Raw genomic sequence first — 15,498 nt, forward strand, 5'->3', positions numbered from 1 at the left:
GAAAGATAAAGGGATGGAGATGGGTCTCCTTGGGTTCCCTGAGAAGGGGACAGGCCAGGAGGAAACGATAGATGGGAAGAGACAGGCCTGTGCCCAGAGCAGCAGGCAGGCAGAGTACCATCCACCCAGCTGTCAGACGAATACTCACAGCGTCCATCAGCGTGAACTGTTCTGCCACCATCTCTGGGGAGAAGGAGAGGAAATCCGGCTTCCCGTCCCCAACGCCATTCTCCTCCACCAGCTGGAAGGTGCAGCCACCGTGGTCCACAGCTGTGAGGGACGGCACGAAGCTGAGCATCGCTGCCATGAGCCAGGGCCCACGCCGCCCCACGCCAGCCCCCTGCAGACACCCACATCCCACCTCCTGGGCTCTTAATTCCCATCTGGCTTCACGCCTTGAGAAGCAAGGCTCAGATAAAAGGATAGTCATTTTAAACCTGGACACAAGCGTCTGCAGAGGATTAAAGGCAGATTAACCAATCCACTTAGAAATCCCACTTCTGGTGCAGTCAGATTAGCTTCCCAGTGTACCTCCATGGAAATGCAGGCAGGGTGGACGGTAGCTCAGCCACGTGGCAAGACCCAAGGTTTGGGAGACCCTCGATGCCAACCAGTAGCATTCCCTTCACCTGCAGCCCCAAACAACCCCCCACAAGCGGGGAAAGGACCCCACCTTCTGCCTCGGACTCGCTCTGCTCCTGCTGCTGGAACTGGGCCAGCAGGATGCGGGCTCGGCGCTCCAGGTCCGAGCCGGGGATGTTGTGGCGCACGTAGGAGATGAGCTGCTTGAGGCAGGCAAAGTCTGGGGGCTTGCGGAAGTCCTCTGAGTACTGGTCCAGCCAGGCGCCCAGGATGGAGGAGATGGTGCTGCAGGGAGCGGGGAAACACAGGCAAGCCCAGCATGAGAAGTGGGAGCCAGGAGAAGCCTGTGTGCACCCCCGCCGAGCCCCAGGCACCAGGAGCACCCCTGGGACAACACATGCCTTTGTAGGAGAAACAAAGAGCTATCACCAGAGCCACCCATCTTGTTCATGCACAGCACAGCCAGACTTACTTCTTCAGCTCCATCCTCTCATCCACAGCATGCCTGGCATGGTCCCCATTCGCCTGCACATGGAGTTTGCCATACCTGGTGGGGCACAGCAAGGAGGCAGTGAGCATCCTAGACTCAGCTGCCTCGCAATACTGCCTCTTCTCCCTCCACATCACCTCCAGGTCTGCCAGGGGGTCAGAATGAATCTCCCACACTGTCCTGCTCCCCCGACTCTGCTACAGCCCCCGTGTTACAGGAAGAGGGAAGCAGCCAGCACTGGCCACCTTGTGGCAGGGTTCCAGCTGGAAGGGCTCCAGCTCTCTGGGAAGTTGTGTCCGCCCTGCCCTGCCCAAAACTTTTACACTGATGGAGTTGGGAGAAGCTCATCAGCCCTCCAAAGCATGGCAGCAGAAGATGCTGGGGCACCCCTGGCTGAGGAGGGTCAGGCACTGGTCACCCCCAGGTGTGTTTTGGGGCTCAGGGCAGCCTCACCTGTTAAGCAGCAGGTCCAGCACTTGCTTGGTGGTGGCAAAGGCCCGGTAAGTGCACAGGAAGATGGTGACATAGGTGGAGTCATTGCCTTTGAAGGCTGAGACCAGGTACTCCACCAGCTTCTCCAAGGTCCCAGCTTTTATTGTCCGCACCTTACATGTCTCGTAGAGGTTTAAAGCCGACTCATTCTCAAACTGCCAGGACAGGAACAGAAGTCAGTAGGTTGGGTGAAGACAGACAAGTTCAAGTGCGATGTGGTCCAACCAGCCTCACAAGCCACCGTTTGGGTCTAGGCTGGGACCCCCTACAGTGCCTGGGGCTCTTGTGATGGGCCTGGGGAAAGGGAAGCTGGGTCTCCTTGGACACCAAATACCAGCAACTCAGCTGAGAAGACTTGAGCATTTGGGAAATCTTAGGAAAGGCTCAAGGTTGCCAAAATCTAGGTGCAAATCAGAGTTGCAAAATGGAGCTTCAGATTGTTTCCCCCATGTCCCTTCCCACGGGGCAGAGGCCAGCAGATGCTTCCACATCCCTGCTCCCAACAAAACATAAGATTCCCAGATAAGGCTCGGAAGGACCTCCCAGGACAGGAGTGTATGGGGCAGCAAGAAGAGGGCAAGCCAGGGGCTGGTATTGATCCTGCCAAGCCCTGACATCTAGCCACCATGTCTCCGGCAGGGAAAGATCTGAACACACCCTGTTGGCAGGAGGCTGGCAGAGCCCCCAGCTTACCCCCAGCCACCGCTGCCCTTTGTTGGCCGTGTGATGGAGCTGCACTTTCCGGAGCGATATGCTGTAGATCACACCATCCTCCAGCTCTTCTCCGATCTCCTGTGTGGAGCTCTGCATGGGAAGACGAGATACACCATGAGATAAGGAGAGTGAAGCGTGGCAGAGATGCTCTTGTGGGCTCATATGAGGCATCCCAGCAAGCCAAAGGCAACAGCCGGCAGGCAGCGAGTCTCCCTCGCCTGCTCAGAAATGGAAACCAGGCGACACCAGTCCTGGCCAGCTTAACTCCGGGTCCACCTGAGCCCGCACACTGGCAGAGCCAGGGCTTTAGGATGCCGCTCTGTCTGCTGCACGTCCCCTGGCTCCACGGCTCAGCCCTGCTGCTAACGCAGGCTGTGCCAGCACTGAGTGCTGGGGAGGACCCCTCACCGGGCAGCAAGGGGGGCGGGGGGCAGCACACCCCCCTACCCATCCCTGGCTGCTTCCCCCTCCCTGAGCCTTTGCCTTTCCCGTAAGGTGCCATCGCTGCCTGGTCTGACCGTAATCTCCATAATCTGCCCCTGCTGGACCCCAGCACCTCGGCGCACCTTCCGCAATAAATAATAACTGTCAAACCAAACCGCCCGCGAGCTTCAGCAGCGCCAGCCACGCAGGCAAGGCAGGAATCCATGGGGAGAGCTGGAAGCTGAGGGGAAACCCCAGCGAGCAGCACCGAAGTGGGCTCGGGCACAGCCGGGACAGGTCCCTGCACCCCTGGGGCCAGGCACCTCCAGGCCACAGCCCAGCCCAGCCACACGGCTCACAGTTCTGCTCCGGGGGATGCAGACCACCCAAAACCTGGTGAGGAAAGACGAGATGCCTCTCAGGGCAGATCTCTAGACACACGCCTCCCCCAGCCCCACATGCCAGCACGGGGCTCAGCGGTGGCCCCAGCCCCACAAGGACAATTTGGTTCCCTCCTCCTCCTCTCTCACCACGCTCTGCTGAGTCAGTGCCTCTCTTAAGAAGATTTATCCAGATCCTTTTAAACACTGCGGGGATCTCCCCCGCCCTCATCCCCCATGCCAAATGGCGGGGCAGGGTGTAAGACGGAGCAAATCCCACTGCTCAGCAGATGGGCAAAACACCCCCACGCAATGAGCTGGCCACGCGCTGGGGTGCAGGGGCTCGGGGACAAGTCCCCACTGCATATCATGCCGCCAGTCAGGGGCCAGAGCCAGCCCACGGCTTCCCCTGCAGCCTGCCTCCTGGGAGCACAAACCCCCTGAGCAATGGTGACAACACAGGGCTTGCCAGGGAACAAGCTGCCATGGGGCAACCCAGGATGGAGCCCCAGGAGTGACACTGCTCCCTGCAAAAAAATCCCCTTCCCAAGCCGCTCCCCATGAACGTGGGAACAGCCCTGGCCTCGGACGATGCTGCACATCCAGAGGCACCAAGCAGAAAGTGCCGAACACGATGCTGAGCTGACGTGTGGAACGTGCACCTAACGTGCTCTCTAACCCACCATCCCTCACTATTGCCGTCACAGCAGCAGCCACCGCGCTGTTATCTCACCCTGCTCAAGTCAAGTGCTTGTTAGCAAGGAATCAAGGCAGGGAACCGCAGCCAGCTCAAAGAGTAAGGGGAAAACTTGAAAAAGCCTCTCATTCATGGTTGTAATGAATGAGGACAGAGAATCCCCCTGGGCAGGGTTACTCGACTTCTTCCTCACTTTCCGCTGAACTTGCTCTTCTCAGTTCATGCCAGACTGCGGCGAGGTTTGGTTTGCTGAAGCTCGAGGGGTTGTAAGGCTCCCAACTTCGGCTCTGCTAGGAACACCACAAGTCCTTCCCGAGTTTCACCGGCTTCCAGACCAACCCTGACAGCACCCGCAGGAGGCAGCGAACAGACCAGACATCCTTCCAGACACCTGCGTCAGTCCCTCTCTTGTTCTGTGTTCTGCGATAACGGCATAACTTTATGTTCAAACAGGTCTGAATTTGAAGAACAGAAGAGGCACCCACCAGCACAGCGTGCCCTGTGCCTTCCCAGACAGCACGACATGGCAGTGCATCTCCCTCCTGCCTCAATAAATCTCCTGGGCTGGCGATGCTGTCTGCTGGGGGCAGCGCAGATCTGAGCCCAGCTTCCCTCTGCTCTGCTGCCCCAGGCCCAGGCAGGCAGCCCCCCACCCCTGACAGCTGGCACCACAGCCTGAACGCTGACAGGGGCACAAACCAGCCCCTGAGCCCACCTCGACTCCCTGCTCCTCTGCAGCCCCCCGTCACGTCTGCGCTGGGAGCAGCCACCCGTGACGCTGGCCCTGGTGCGGAGAAGACGAAGCCATTTAAACGTGTCAGCGAGGGGAAGGTGAGCCTGGTACATAGCTAAAGGCACTGGCAGCTGAGGGAGAGCTGGGCTTCTTCCCCATCACCTCTCCCTCTCTCCATCAACAGCTCATAGAAATGAGGTGCTCCTCAGCCAGGTGAGCCACCTCCAACCCCTTTAGCCTGAGCTGGGAATCGGGGGGGACCAGCATGACCTCAGGAGGGAGCTGCCAGCACTGCTGAAGCCTTGCTCCCGATCAGCCACCTACAGTGATGGTACCTAACCTGAGCCCAACTCAGCCAAGTTGTCTTTCTTCCACCTACACATGCTGTTTCCAACAAAAAGAAAGCAAAGCCATGGAAACTCTTCCCAGTTTGTTCACAGAGACCATCAGACTCTGGTGCCCACAGCTACACACCATCCTCCAGAAGCGACAGCAGTAGATGCTTCTCGAGCACACAAGCCCACTGCCGAAGGGGCGGTGATGGAGAACAGGGATCAGCACCAGCAGTGCTATACATCAGCTCTCCCGGGCTCTCTCCCAGTCTTGACCACCCAACCGGTCCACCAGCCCTACCCTGCCCATCTTCCCGTCACGCTGACTTTGGCCCACAGGAGGAGACCTCTGTACAGCCTCACTCAGCAAATGGATTTGGCTGGGCAGTTGTAGACCCTAAACAAAAAATCAGATGCTCGTTGAGATGCAATTAAATTAATAAAGAAATCAAATCATGTAAGAGGACAAAATGTCCCAGGATCAATCTGTGAATCATTGGCAGCTGCTGTGCAACTACAGTGGAAAGTATTGCCGTAACTGTGCAGGGGTTTCCACTCCATATTTCGTGTCATGTGCAGAGGATACACCCAATTTTGATGTGTGTAGAAGCAAATTTCATTTCCTTCCCATATTCAAGACTGTCAGATTCATTCAGTTTTTGTCTTGCTGACTTGTGCGATATCCCCAAAGTTCCCCCTTTGCAAACCACACACAAAATACGCAGCTTCCCAGCGGTCTTCAGCCAGGCTCATGCCAAGAACCAGGCGAGCTGTTACACTGGTACATTTTAAAATTTGGCTATTTATATTCTATGTGAGCTTCCTCTTTCCTACGGCTGCTTCTCCAAGATGCTGATTGTGCATTCTGCACATGCTGGTTAAAAACCAACGAAGCAAAAAGCAGCAGCAGGATGGAGCCAGTGAAGTCCCACTCCGACACCTGCACCAAAGGCACGTTTGTCCCTTTGCAGATGAGGGGACACTGGGTGGGAGCAGGGTCAGGAGACACAAAACCTTGACCTGTGGCTTGTGCGTGTGCCAGCCACCAAGAATACCGCAGTCCTAAACCTGGACTCACACCAGGATTTCCAGCACATCAACCAAAGATGAGCATCTTCAAAATGGTCTGTGAAGAGCTCTGACAAGTGCTGGTAAATATTACTGCAAAGCTACTGCTCCCCCCTGCCTGCCCTACACCTCCGCTGGAGTTTTCTGCCCCTCGCAGCAGAAGGGAACGTGAGTCTGGCCCCAGCCAGCACCGCCGCAGCCCAGCACCCACAGACAAACCCTCCTCCACCAGCGGTTCAGCCTGAGTAACTCAGCACCGCACCACGGCAGAGCCACTGGTGAGCAGTCCCCGCCTCGCACTGCATCGCGTTGGTAGAAGAGATGCATCCAACGGGCCCAGGCAGCGCTTTAAACAGCTGCAACAGATTCAGAAAAGCCCATCTGTGAAAGCACTAACTGTGAGCATGTTGATGGTTACAGCACTGGCACCTTCCATCACTCTTAGAGAAGGGACTCAGTACCCCAGAAAGTGAGATCCAATGCATTTCACGATGTGTACCAAAAGAGGGAAGACACAGAAAATTAACATTTGACCACGATCTCTCCAGCTCAGCGTGCAGATCCTGCTCCTCTCCATACAGCTGGAAAAAGGCCTCCCGATGGAGGGGCACCTTGTTTTCCTTGAAAAACCATATGTTTAACTTCGGGGTATCAGACGCGCAGCTCTGCAGAGCAGAGGCTTTGCGAAAGGAGCCGTAAGTGAACTCTGCAGGAGTTCATCCCCTGCAATATGAAACTGGAGGTCTGCACCAGATGGCTTGCCTGGTTTTAGAGACTGCCTCTTCCAAGTGCAGATAGCCTGGGGCTGCCTGAGCAACAAGCTCCCACTGATAGTTCAAAGCGTCTGTGACTACACCAGGGAGGAATTCCTGCTCCGTGCAATAAACTCAGCTCCTCTCTGGTGAATGTTCTAGTACACGGCGTGGCGTCGAACCCCACGTCTTCACACGGAGGTTTAATAAGGAGCTCTGAGACGTAGCCAAGGTTTGCGAGCCTGGAGGAAGGGCTGTGCTGCGAGGGACCCTTGCAGGAGCCAGGCAGAGAGCAGCCGGGAATCTGCCCTCATCTCTGCTCTCCAGCTGAAGGGAAGGGAAAACGCAAAAGCCAAACAGCAAAGCAAAATATTGGCTAGGGATCTGCGTTTGGGAAAGTGTTTGAGATCAGTCACCAAGGCGGTTTTAGTAAGACAGAAGCAAAGTACAGGCTGAAGTGTGAGCGTGACAGCATCCCTGCACGTTACACACAGGCAATTATCCAACAATTACCAGGTCTTAAGAGCTCTGGTCCCACGTGCCCTGGGTTAGCGCACTGGCTCCAAAAACACAAAATAACGAACTGTTATTGGAAGAAGGTATTAATTTCAGCACACGTGGAAGAGGCAAAACTGCTTAAAGTGCTTTTACTGATGCTCCCTGGACAACAGCTGGTTTAAAGATCAAGATGCTTGTGTTACTCTGTTCCCTTCCAGCTGGGCTCTACAAAACGCTTGTCCCACAGGCAGGTATAACACAGCTGGGAGTATCTTTGCACCATGATTTCCAAGGGCCACTGCCACCAGCCACATGAGAGAAGCAGACGGTAACCCTGCCCATGGGAAGCCGGGATCCTCCGCCTGTTGGGAATTAACAGCCTCGTCGGCTACCGAGGCAAAAAAGGCAGAGTTGAGCCTCAGAGACATCACCAGGAGTTTCTCATTGAAGTTCTGTATTTGCACAGGTTTGAAAGGGCTTGACGAAAGCTGGCAAAGCCAGAAACAGAAGGTGGGGGTCTGGTCTTTACAACCCCCAGCCCCTTCTCGGAAGAATCCCTTCCCCCTGGCGAGAGGGGAAACGGGCCCTTCCAGAAACGAAACCAGGTCCACCAAGGGCTGTCCCCTCCACGGCTGACACGAGCCCCAAGTTAACTTCCGTTTCTCTCTCAGGAGCAAATTCCCAACCCATGCAACGAATGGCAGTGACTTTGGGGCCTCTTATGTAAACCGAAGCGTACGACATTATGTAAAAGGAAATAGGAAAAAAGTCACCCCCATCGAGTGAAAGGAAAACAACTGCAGTTCCGTGAACCAAAGATAAAACCTGCAAAAGCAGAAGTGCCCTCCGTCCTACACAGCCAAAATAAGCGCACGCAGCAGAACACCCTTCCTCACGGGGACTTCCAGGCAAAAAGCCCCAGGGTGGATGTTTTCCCAGCTCTGCAGGGCAGGATCACCCCGTCCACTCCTTGCACTCACCAGCAGTTTCCTTCCCCCAGCCGCGCTCAGGAAGGCTGCAGAGACCACCCAAAGCGGGCACGGAAGCTGCCGAACGCCCCCCACTTCGGGGAAATGCCTACCCCGGTGACCCACAGCACGTGCTTTGGATCCGCAGCCCCATGGAGGGCAGGAGCACCCTTGCTCCCAAACAGCACCCCACCGAGGACCGTGGGGGCACCGGGGTACAATGGTTCTGTGCTCCTGCTGCCGCTGATGGAGCTCCAGCCCCCCCGCCGTGGGCACTGCTCCCCACGTAGGGGTATTAGGGAGATGGACACCATTCCTTCAGGCTTTCAGCTCTCTGCCTGCTCAGTGCTGCCTCAACCCAGCACCAACAGCCCATTAAAACGTAACGACAAAGGGAGAAACAAGAAAAGACTAGAAAAAGGGCCAGAAGCTAAACTTCAACCCACGATGAAAAGGGGGTGTTTTTGCCAGGACACCACAACAGCGGCGACAGCTGAGAGCCTGTTCTTGCCCCGTCAGCTGCTGGTCTCCGCAGCTGGGCTTCCCTGACACCCCCAGCTCTGCTTCAGGTGTTTCCACATAGAAAGCTGCGCTCAGCACCCGCAGGGAACAGCCCTGAAGCCACGCATCACCCAGCACCACACGCTCCCAGGGAGCAGGATAGGGCAGAGGAAGGGTGCACATCACCCCGTATCTGCCTCTCCTGGGGATTTCACACCTCCCCCCTCGGGGTTGGGGCTGCCCCAGATCGACGGCAGGTCTGATCCTGCCTCTGTAACCCAGCAGGGTTAGCGGCAATATCCAAGGCAGTCTTCTCCACCCTGGCAGCTTAGGAAGAGGAGAAAGCAGCGGCTGGTGGATCGGTTACAAAGGCATCTTGTGACTCGCATGCAGTGAGTCAGCGGCTGGAGTGAGGATTAGGAGCTCAGCACTTGGGTCCAGAAACGAGACAGAGCAGATACACAGGATTCCTCCCCCATTTGCTTTTGTTTTGCTTTTAAAGAAAACTAAGAGCCTGCTCACATGTAGAGACTTTTTCGTTCTTTTTATGGTCTGGAAATGAAGAGTCAAAGATCTGCAAAGACTTTGTGTATCCGCTCCGTCCTCTCCAGACTCCAAGGGGGCAGGATCAGGCCCCCTGATGCAGGTGCTGCAGGACCAGCCTTACTAGGGGACTCCCCAGAGAAAAGTAAACTCCATCTGCCGCTGGCAGTGCCAGAGATGCCAGATGACTGTTAAACTCCAAACCCTGTGTTTCCTACACCTGGGAGTACAGAAGACCACCAGCACCTCCACCTAGACATCTGCATCCCATGAGAAGACACTTCCAAAGCTGGACCACCCTCATGTTCCCTACCAGGGGACGTGCTGGGACGGGCTCCCTTCAGAGGCTGCTGAAGGTTAGAAGAAAACTGAGTGCAGCAGGTTTTGCTTCCTCTCTAAGTCGATGGAAAAAAGATCCCGCCGACACAGCAGTTCTAGCTCTTGCTCCACAGTCCTTAGCTTTGTGTTCGTGATCACTTTGGCGTGCGTTTCGGCAGCATCCATGCTCAGCGCCAACGCCTACGCAGAGTCAGGCTCGCATAGGAGGGACGCAGCTGGCCTTGGCTTACACAGCAACCGCTCCGCTATGAACTCGCCTACAGCCCAGGGGGTAATTACTGGAAGTGAAACCAGAACGACATGACTGGTGAAAACCGGTGTATGAAAAATTAATACCTATTGCTCTGTAAGGTTAAATAAAGACTGTCTCATAGTAAAGTCATTTCAGCTCAGAACAAAGGTCTGTATTTCGCCAAGACGGAACACAAAAATCTGCAAAACCCATAGCAGAAACAAGTTCAAAAATTGATTATTTGTGTGTGTGTGTGCAACAGCACCTGGAAGTCGCACGCAACACGACGGCTCTATAGTGCCTTGTTCAAATGCGAAGAAAAACAGGACGGATGTCCCGAAGAGGTTGCAGCTCAAGCCGACCTGACCTAACGATACTCCATCGATCCCACTGCTGAAACGGGCCCCTCGAGCTCCCAGTACATTATTTCTGCAGCAGCAAGAACCGCCACGGGTGTTTGATTAGGTTGGCATGTGGGAGCCGACGTACCTTGAAACCAATCGGTACAGTCACTCCTGAAACGTCAGGTATGTCTTCACAATCGTTAACTAGAACACACAGACTTGTTCGCTGTTGCAAATGCTGGTAATGCTGGTCCCTCGCGTCTACCAGCACCTGCGAGCCAGTGAGTCCATCCCTCCTGAAAGTCAAGCCTTTACATTCTCAGAGACACAAAGCCTTGAACGAATATTTCCCTGTTCTCAGCTCGTAGCCCATGTGCCAGTCCAGACAACCAAAAAATCAATTTTAAGGTGTATCGGCTGCTCTAAAACCGGCTCCGTTTGTCAAACCTCCCCCTCACCCCCGGCACGTACATGACCCACATGAGCCAAGCACACACTGGGGCGCACACCTGCGGCACAAGCAAGGCATGCGGGATGCACAGCAAGGGCAAAGCAACTCGTGGCTCCAGCAGCTGCCTGGCACAGGACACCAGCCCAGAGCCAGGAGGTGGCTTTCAACCCCCCATGCCACCAAACCATCCCACCAGTCCCACGCCAACATCTCCCAGGGAGTTTTGCCCCACGCCGTTCCCAAGCAGCCTGGATAAGCTGTAAATGGCTGGCTGTGCAGTAACTCACCTGCTGGAGCTTGCAGAGGGAAAAAGAAAACAAAGTCCTATCTTTCCATGATTTTGAAGATGCACAGATTGGGGTGGACACGTTGGAGGCTGTCCAAAAGCCACGGCCCTGTCTGGCTGCGGTCTGGCTTATGGTAACTGCGCCGTCTCCCTTCAGTTTGAACGAGGTTAATTTCGATTTAGCTCAGATACATCTTTAGCTTAGATAAGCTGAACCAAAATAAGCCCTCGTGAAATAAATGTGTCCACCCATGTGTTTACACTGCCTTACGCCAACTTACATTCCCTCCGCTAAAGCTGGTGTGACTGAAGCGTGGGCAAAGCCGACAAGCCTAGACCTCTTGGACCCCCCCCTCCCTAAAATCCCACTGCCCCAGCCTGTGCAGGGGAGGATGCCCGGGGGGCTCTAGATGCCCCCAGCCCACCCCGACCCCAGAGCAGGGCAGGCTCAGGCGCTCCCCCAGCCCGGTTCAATGGCACCACTGTGCTCCTCAGGGCCGGAGAGGGGCTCGCGGTGCCGGTGGCACAGAACAGCCTCGCCGCATGGCTTGCTCTTTGTGTGCGTGTCTGCATCAGGGTGACCCAGTAAACAGCTGAAGCAGAGAAAATGCAGGAACAATCCAGCGCAGGGAGGCAATGAGGGGCTGCCGGTGAAAGGACCGGAGGAATAAATGCGAGGCTTTGTTCTCCGGCCGTGCCCCTCACGCCCAACTCCCACTGCGGCCAGGATGACGTAGGATGCCTCCATTTGCTGCCGGCATGTTCCCAGCCACCCCGCGCCGAGATCCGGGCTGAGCCCGGCTCGTCCCAGCCTCCTCCTGACACCCGCAGCCCCAGTGTGTCCCACCACAGCCCAGCTGCAGGTCCCAGGTCATCCCCTTCGTCCCAGGGAAAGGCTGGGAGAGATTCTCCTCTTGGATGGTGCCCCGCTCCCTGTCCCCCTCCCTGGGGTGCCTGTGGGAAGCTGGAAGGGAGAAGAGCAAGCACTTTTGCTTTGTAATCAAGAAAATCTCACCTTCCCAGCATTACTTAAATAGGTGTCAATGAGGCATTAGGTGCTATATAAGCAGGCAGAGGGGCAGGAGTCAACAAGATGACACCTGGGGCGCCTGCGATCAGGCTGCTCAGCCAACTAATTCCGATTTCCACAGCTGAAGCAACCGAGAGCTGAAGTTTAATTGGCACCTTTGGGGAGAAAACAACTGGAAAAAAATTATTAAATAATAAATAAAAAAAATCCAGCTGTTGTCAAGTGCCTGAACACACATGCCAGGAGCCCAAGCAGCGAGATTTGGAGCGAGGCCCTGCCCTGAGTGCTGGGGGGCCAGATCCTGCGCACGCAAGGGGTGGAGAGCGGCTGCGGCACGAGGAACGTGGGTGTGTGTGCAGCTGGGTGGTGGGATGAATTCCCTACCCAGACCCTCAGCTCTGCACTCGTAGATGGGGGTGCTGCTGTGGACCATGCCAGAGCAGGACCTGCCGGCAGCCAGCCCTCCGCCAGGCGCCAGCCAAACCCGGGGGGTGGCAGGGAGGCAGCGGGCAGTGTCACACAGGGTCACTCCACTTCCCCACCTGCCCTGATTCAGCACAGACTTTTGGAACTAAGTTTTCTCCTGCCACTTAAGCCACAGCCCTTCTCCAGCGATGGCTGATGACGAAGGTGTACCAGCATCTGCAGCAGCACGCCTGCACCTGCTCGGGGACACCAGTCATGGGGATTTCAACCCGGTGCTGGGTCACCGTGGGCATTTGCAGGCAAGCATTCCCTCACGTGGCTAAAGCTCCTTTGTGGCAGGTAAAGCACCACACAAGCCTGTTCCTCCTGGCCACAGCACTTTGGTGAGCCAGCACAGACACGCTCCTACCCTGACTCGTCTGTTCCTGCCCTGTTCATCCCCTGGGATTGCCATCCACGGGTGAGCATCCCTGTGGATCACCCTCCCATTTAAAATGAGTTCGGGGAACAAACCCTGAGATACCCAAAAAGCTGATGTGCACAACAACCATGGGGCATCCTTCCCTGGCTCCTTTCCTTTGACACTGCCTGGACCAAAGTCGAGCCCCAAACAGCCCTATCCTCCCCAGAGCTGAGTTTTGCTGAGGAACACGCTAAAATCCATGGAAATGAGGACTTGGAGAGATGGAGTTTGTGGGGTACCCTCCCCCTCAAGAAACACCTCTGGGAATAAGTGTCTGTTATGACACTGGCATGAGCCATAACTGTTCTCTGAGTCACTCCAGCGTGCTGTGAGGGAGGGACCAGCCTGGCCTCTCCTAATGCCAGCTCTCATTGTCGCAACCGGGACTGGATCTAGTAAACCACATTGTCTAGAAACCCAGTAATCACAGTGATGTTCACCAGCAACACTCGGCACAGGGATCTGGCCAAGGGGCCCTGACCTGCACAACTGCAGCCAGGACCAAATATCCATTAAAGAAAGAAATCAAAAGCAAACAAAAAGCAACGTTTGGAGAAAAGCTGGGCTGCTTTAACATGATAAACAAAACTGAGGATTTGCTTTGCTCTGAAAAGTCTGCAGTGATTGTGGGGGTCACAGTGTGGGAGGAATGGGGGTGACACCATCAGCCACGGCTCACCCCCAAAACACACACCCTCCAGCTCACCAGCTCTGCTGCTGCTGCGATGCACAGAACTGGACCTCACCAGTCCTGAGCCTTTCAGGCAAGTGTCTTTGACCAAAATCCCTGAGGTTTTTGCCTGAACAGGCAGGCAAGGTCCTGAACACCCCAACCACACCATGGTGCACCCATCGGCATCCCCGCCTGCTTCCCACAGCTGAGTGTTCACCCTGCCAGTCTCAGGCAACATGCTTGGCTTTGCCCAGCCTGGCTAAACGATGGTTTCCTGAAGTTGGTTCCAACCCTATGAGGTGAACCCAAACCAAACACATCATTTCACAGATGAAAACAGGGCTGGAGCGGGGAGCCTGGGGCAGGCTCAGCTTGCGAGTCTCCATGGAGACCCAACCACTGCGAAGTGCAGGGAAAGGCTGCGTGGTTTTGCTGCATCACATGAAAAGAAGTTCCTGGTAAGAAGGGGAGTGAGCCCTTTGAAAAGCAGGTTTCCACACAGCCCCTCAGCCCAGCTGCTGTTTGTTAACATGTGGTTAGCAGAAAGAAAAGCCACTCTAAAAATAATGCCTCAGCATTCCAGATGAAGTTGCCTCTGATGAGTTTCCTCTCCAATATGCTCTGTTTGCAAGTTGAAACAACTTTTTTCCTCCCCTGTCAGCTCCAAGGACTCGGCTGGTGCCTGGCAGCTAGAGCCATCTCCATCTCGCCTCCGCCGAGCCCGGGGCTGGCCAGGCAGCTGTGCCCACCAGCCCCCACTGCACGGGCACCCAGCACCCCACATGCAGAGCGGGAAGATGCCCTTCCCCATCCCAGCGTGCTTCTGACAGCCGGGCTCATCGAAATACCAACTGTGTAATGAAAACAAACTCACTGCTGTCAAGCTATGCAAGTGAAACCGGCCACACGTGCTTAATCTCCACTGACATTTAGCTGTCACATAACTAGTGACCCTCAGGTATGTTGGAGAGAAACTCTCGGCGGTTATCTAATGTAAAAGCACTGCCCTGTAAGAACCTGCACCAACACAGCCCCGAGAATAGAGCCAAAAACTTTATAGAGATTATTTGCATAATGTCATAAAACCATATCAAAATCAGGTGGAGACGGACGGAGGTTTTGGGTGTTGCAGAGTCCCCAATTCACTGCACGGAAGGAGACGGGCGTTTGCTCGCTGCAGCCCACGCCACGGCATGGCCCACCCAGAGATTTAGGAAAGGACTTTCCCCATCGCCTCTGGGAAAGCCCTTCCCAGGTATTAAGAGAACAAAAGGCCCATCCACAAAAGCCCTTCTGCAAACACCAGATTACACTGAGCAAAGCTACTCCCGTGCGAGTAGGTTCCCTGCACCTCCATCCCTGCTCCGACTCCCTCCCGGTGTCTCCATGCCGATGGCCAACTTGCAAGGCAAAGCCCCCAGGGAGCAGCCGGGATTACTCCACGCAGGAGCTCAGCGCTCCCTTTCCCTAAAAGCTCAGGAGCAAAGTCCAAATGCATCTTCATTGGAGCTCCGTGAGCCAGGAGGGCTGGGGCTGCTGGGATGACCCACACGGGGACAGGAACAAGACAAAAAGTAGCCAAACAACTCCATCCTTCCCCTGCTGCCCTTCTTCCCAAGCAGGCATGCTCCAGCCAGAGGCTGCAATACAGTTTCAGTGTGATGCTTAACAGGTCTCCCTGGGCGCAGAGTCCCTCCTCCAAAGACCCCTCGTGCCAGCCTCACCTTCCAGCCTACGGATGGATGCTCCTTGCTGCAGAATGACGGTCCCACAGAGCCCCACCAGGCATTTTGGACAGGTTGTGGATGCTGCTGTTGGGTCTGACCCAGCACCACGCACACTAACAGCACCGGCCGAACAAAGTAATCTATGGAGGGTATGAGTCCTACAACCCAACTCTTTCTCCCCAAGGCCCAAGTAATGTTTCAAATCCTGACTCCCCTCATCCAGACCCTGCAGGTGCCATCCCACCAAAGTAATGCACAAACTCCAACCCACCACGAGCTGCGCTGGAGCCCCCCGGGCCCCCTGCCAGCAGCTCGGCCAGCTTTGTATCCAAATCCCGCTCCTTAGCAACGACA

At 55.5% G+C, this 15,498-nt stretch overlaps 1 protein-coding gene across 6 annotated transcripts in view; it reads right to left on the reverse strand.

The window, feature by feature from the left end:
• Nucleotides 1–15,498, reverse strand: part of RALGDS (ral guanine nucleotide dissociation stimulator) — a 61,541-nt gene that overhangs the window by 6,228 nt on the left and 39,815 nt on the right. For all 6 annotated transcript variants that reach the window (XM_056351715.1, XM_056351712.1, XM_056351709.1 and 3 more), the window contains exons 2-6: nucleotides 2,258–2,368; nucleotides 1,526–1,719; nucleotides 1,055–1,129; nucleotides 674–867; nucleotides 149–270 (exon numbers count right to left, since the gene is read on the reverse strand). In XM_056351715.1, the coding sequence (XP_056207690.1) occupies nucleotides 149–270; nucleotides 674–867; nucleotides 1,055–1,129; nucleotides 1,526–1,719; nucleotides 2,258–2,368 (696 nt within the window). The remainder of the gene's footprint in view (nucleotides 1–148; nucleotides 271–673; nucleotides 868–1,054; nucleotides 1,130–1,525; nucleotides 1,720–2,257; nucleotides 2,369–15,498) is intronic.

This window comes from Falco biarmicus, chromosome 9, assembly GCF_023638135.1.
Source record: "Falco biarmicus isolate bFalBia1 chromosome 9, bFalBia1.pri, whole genome shotgun sequence".
NCBI lineage: Eukaryota > Metazoa > Chordata > Aves > Falconiformes > Falconidae > Falco > Falco biarmicus.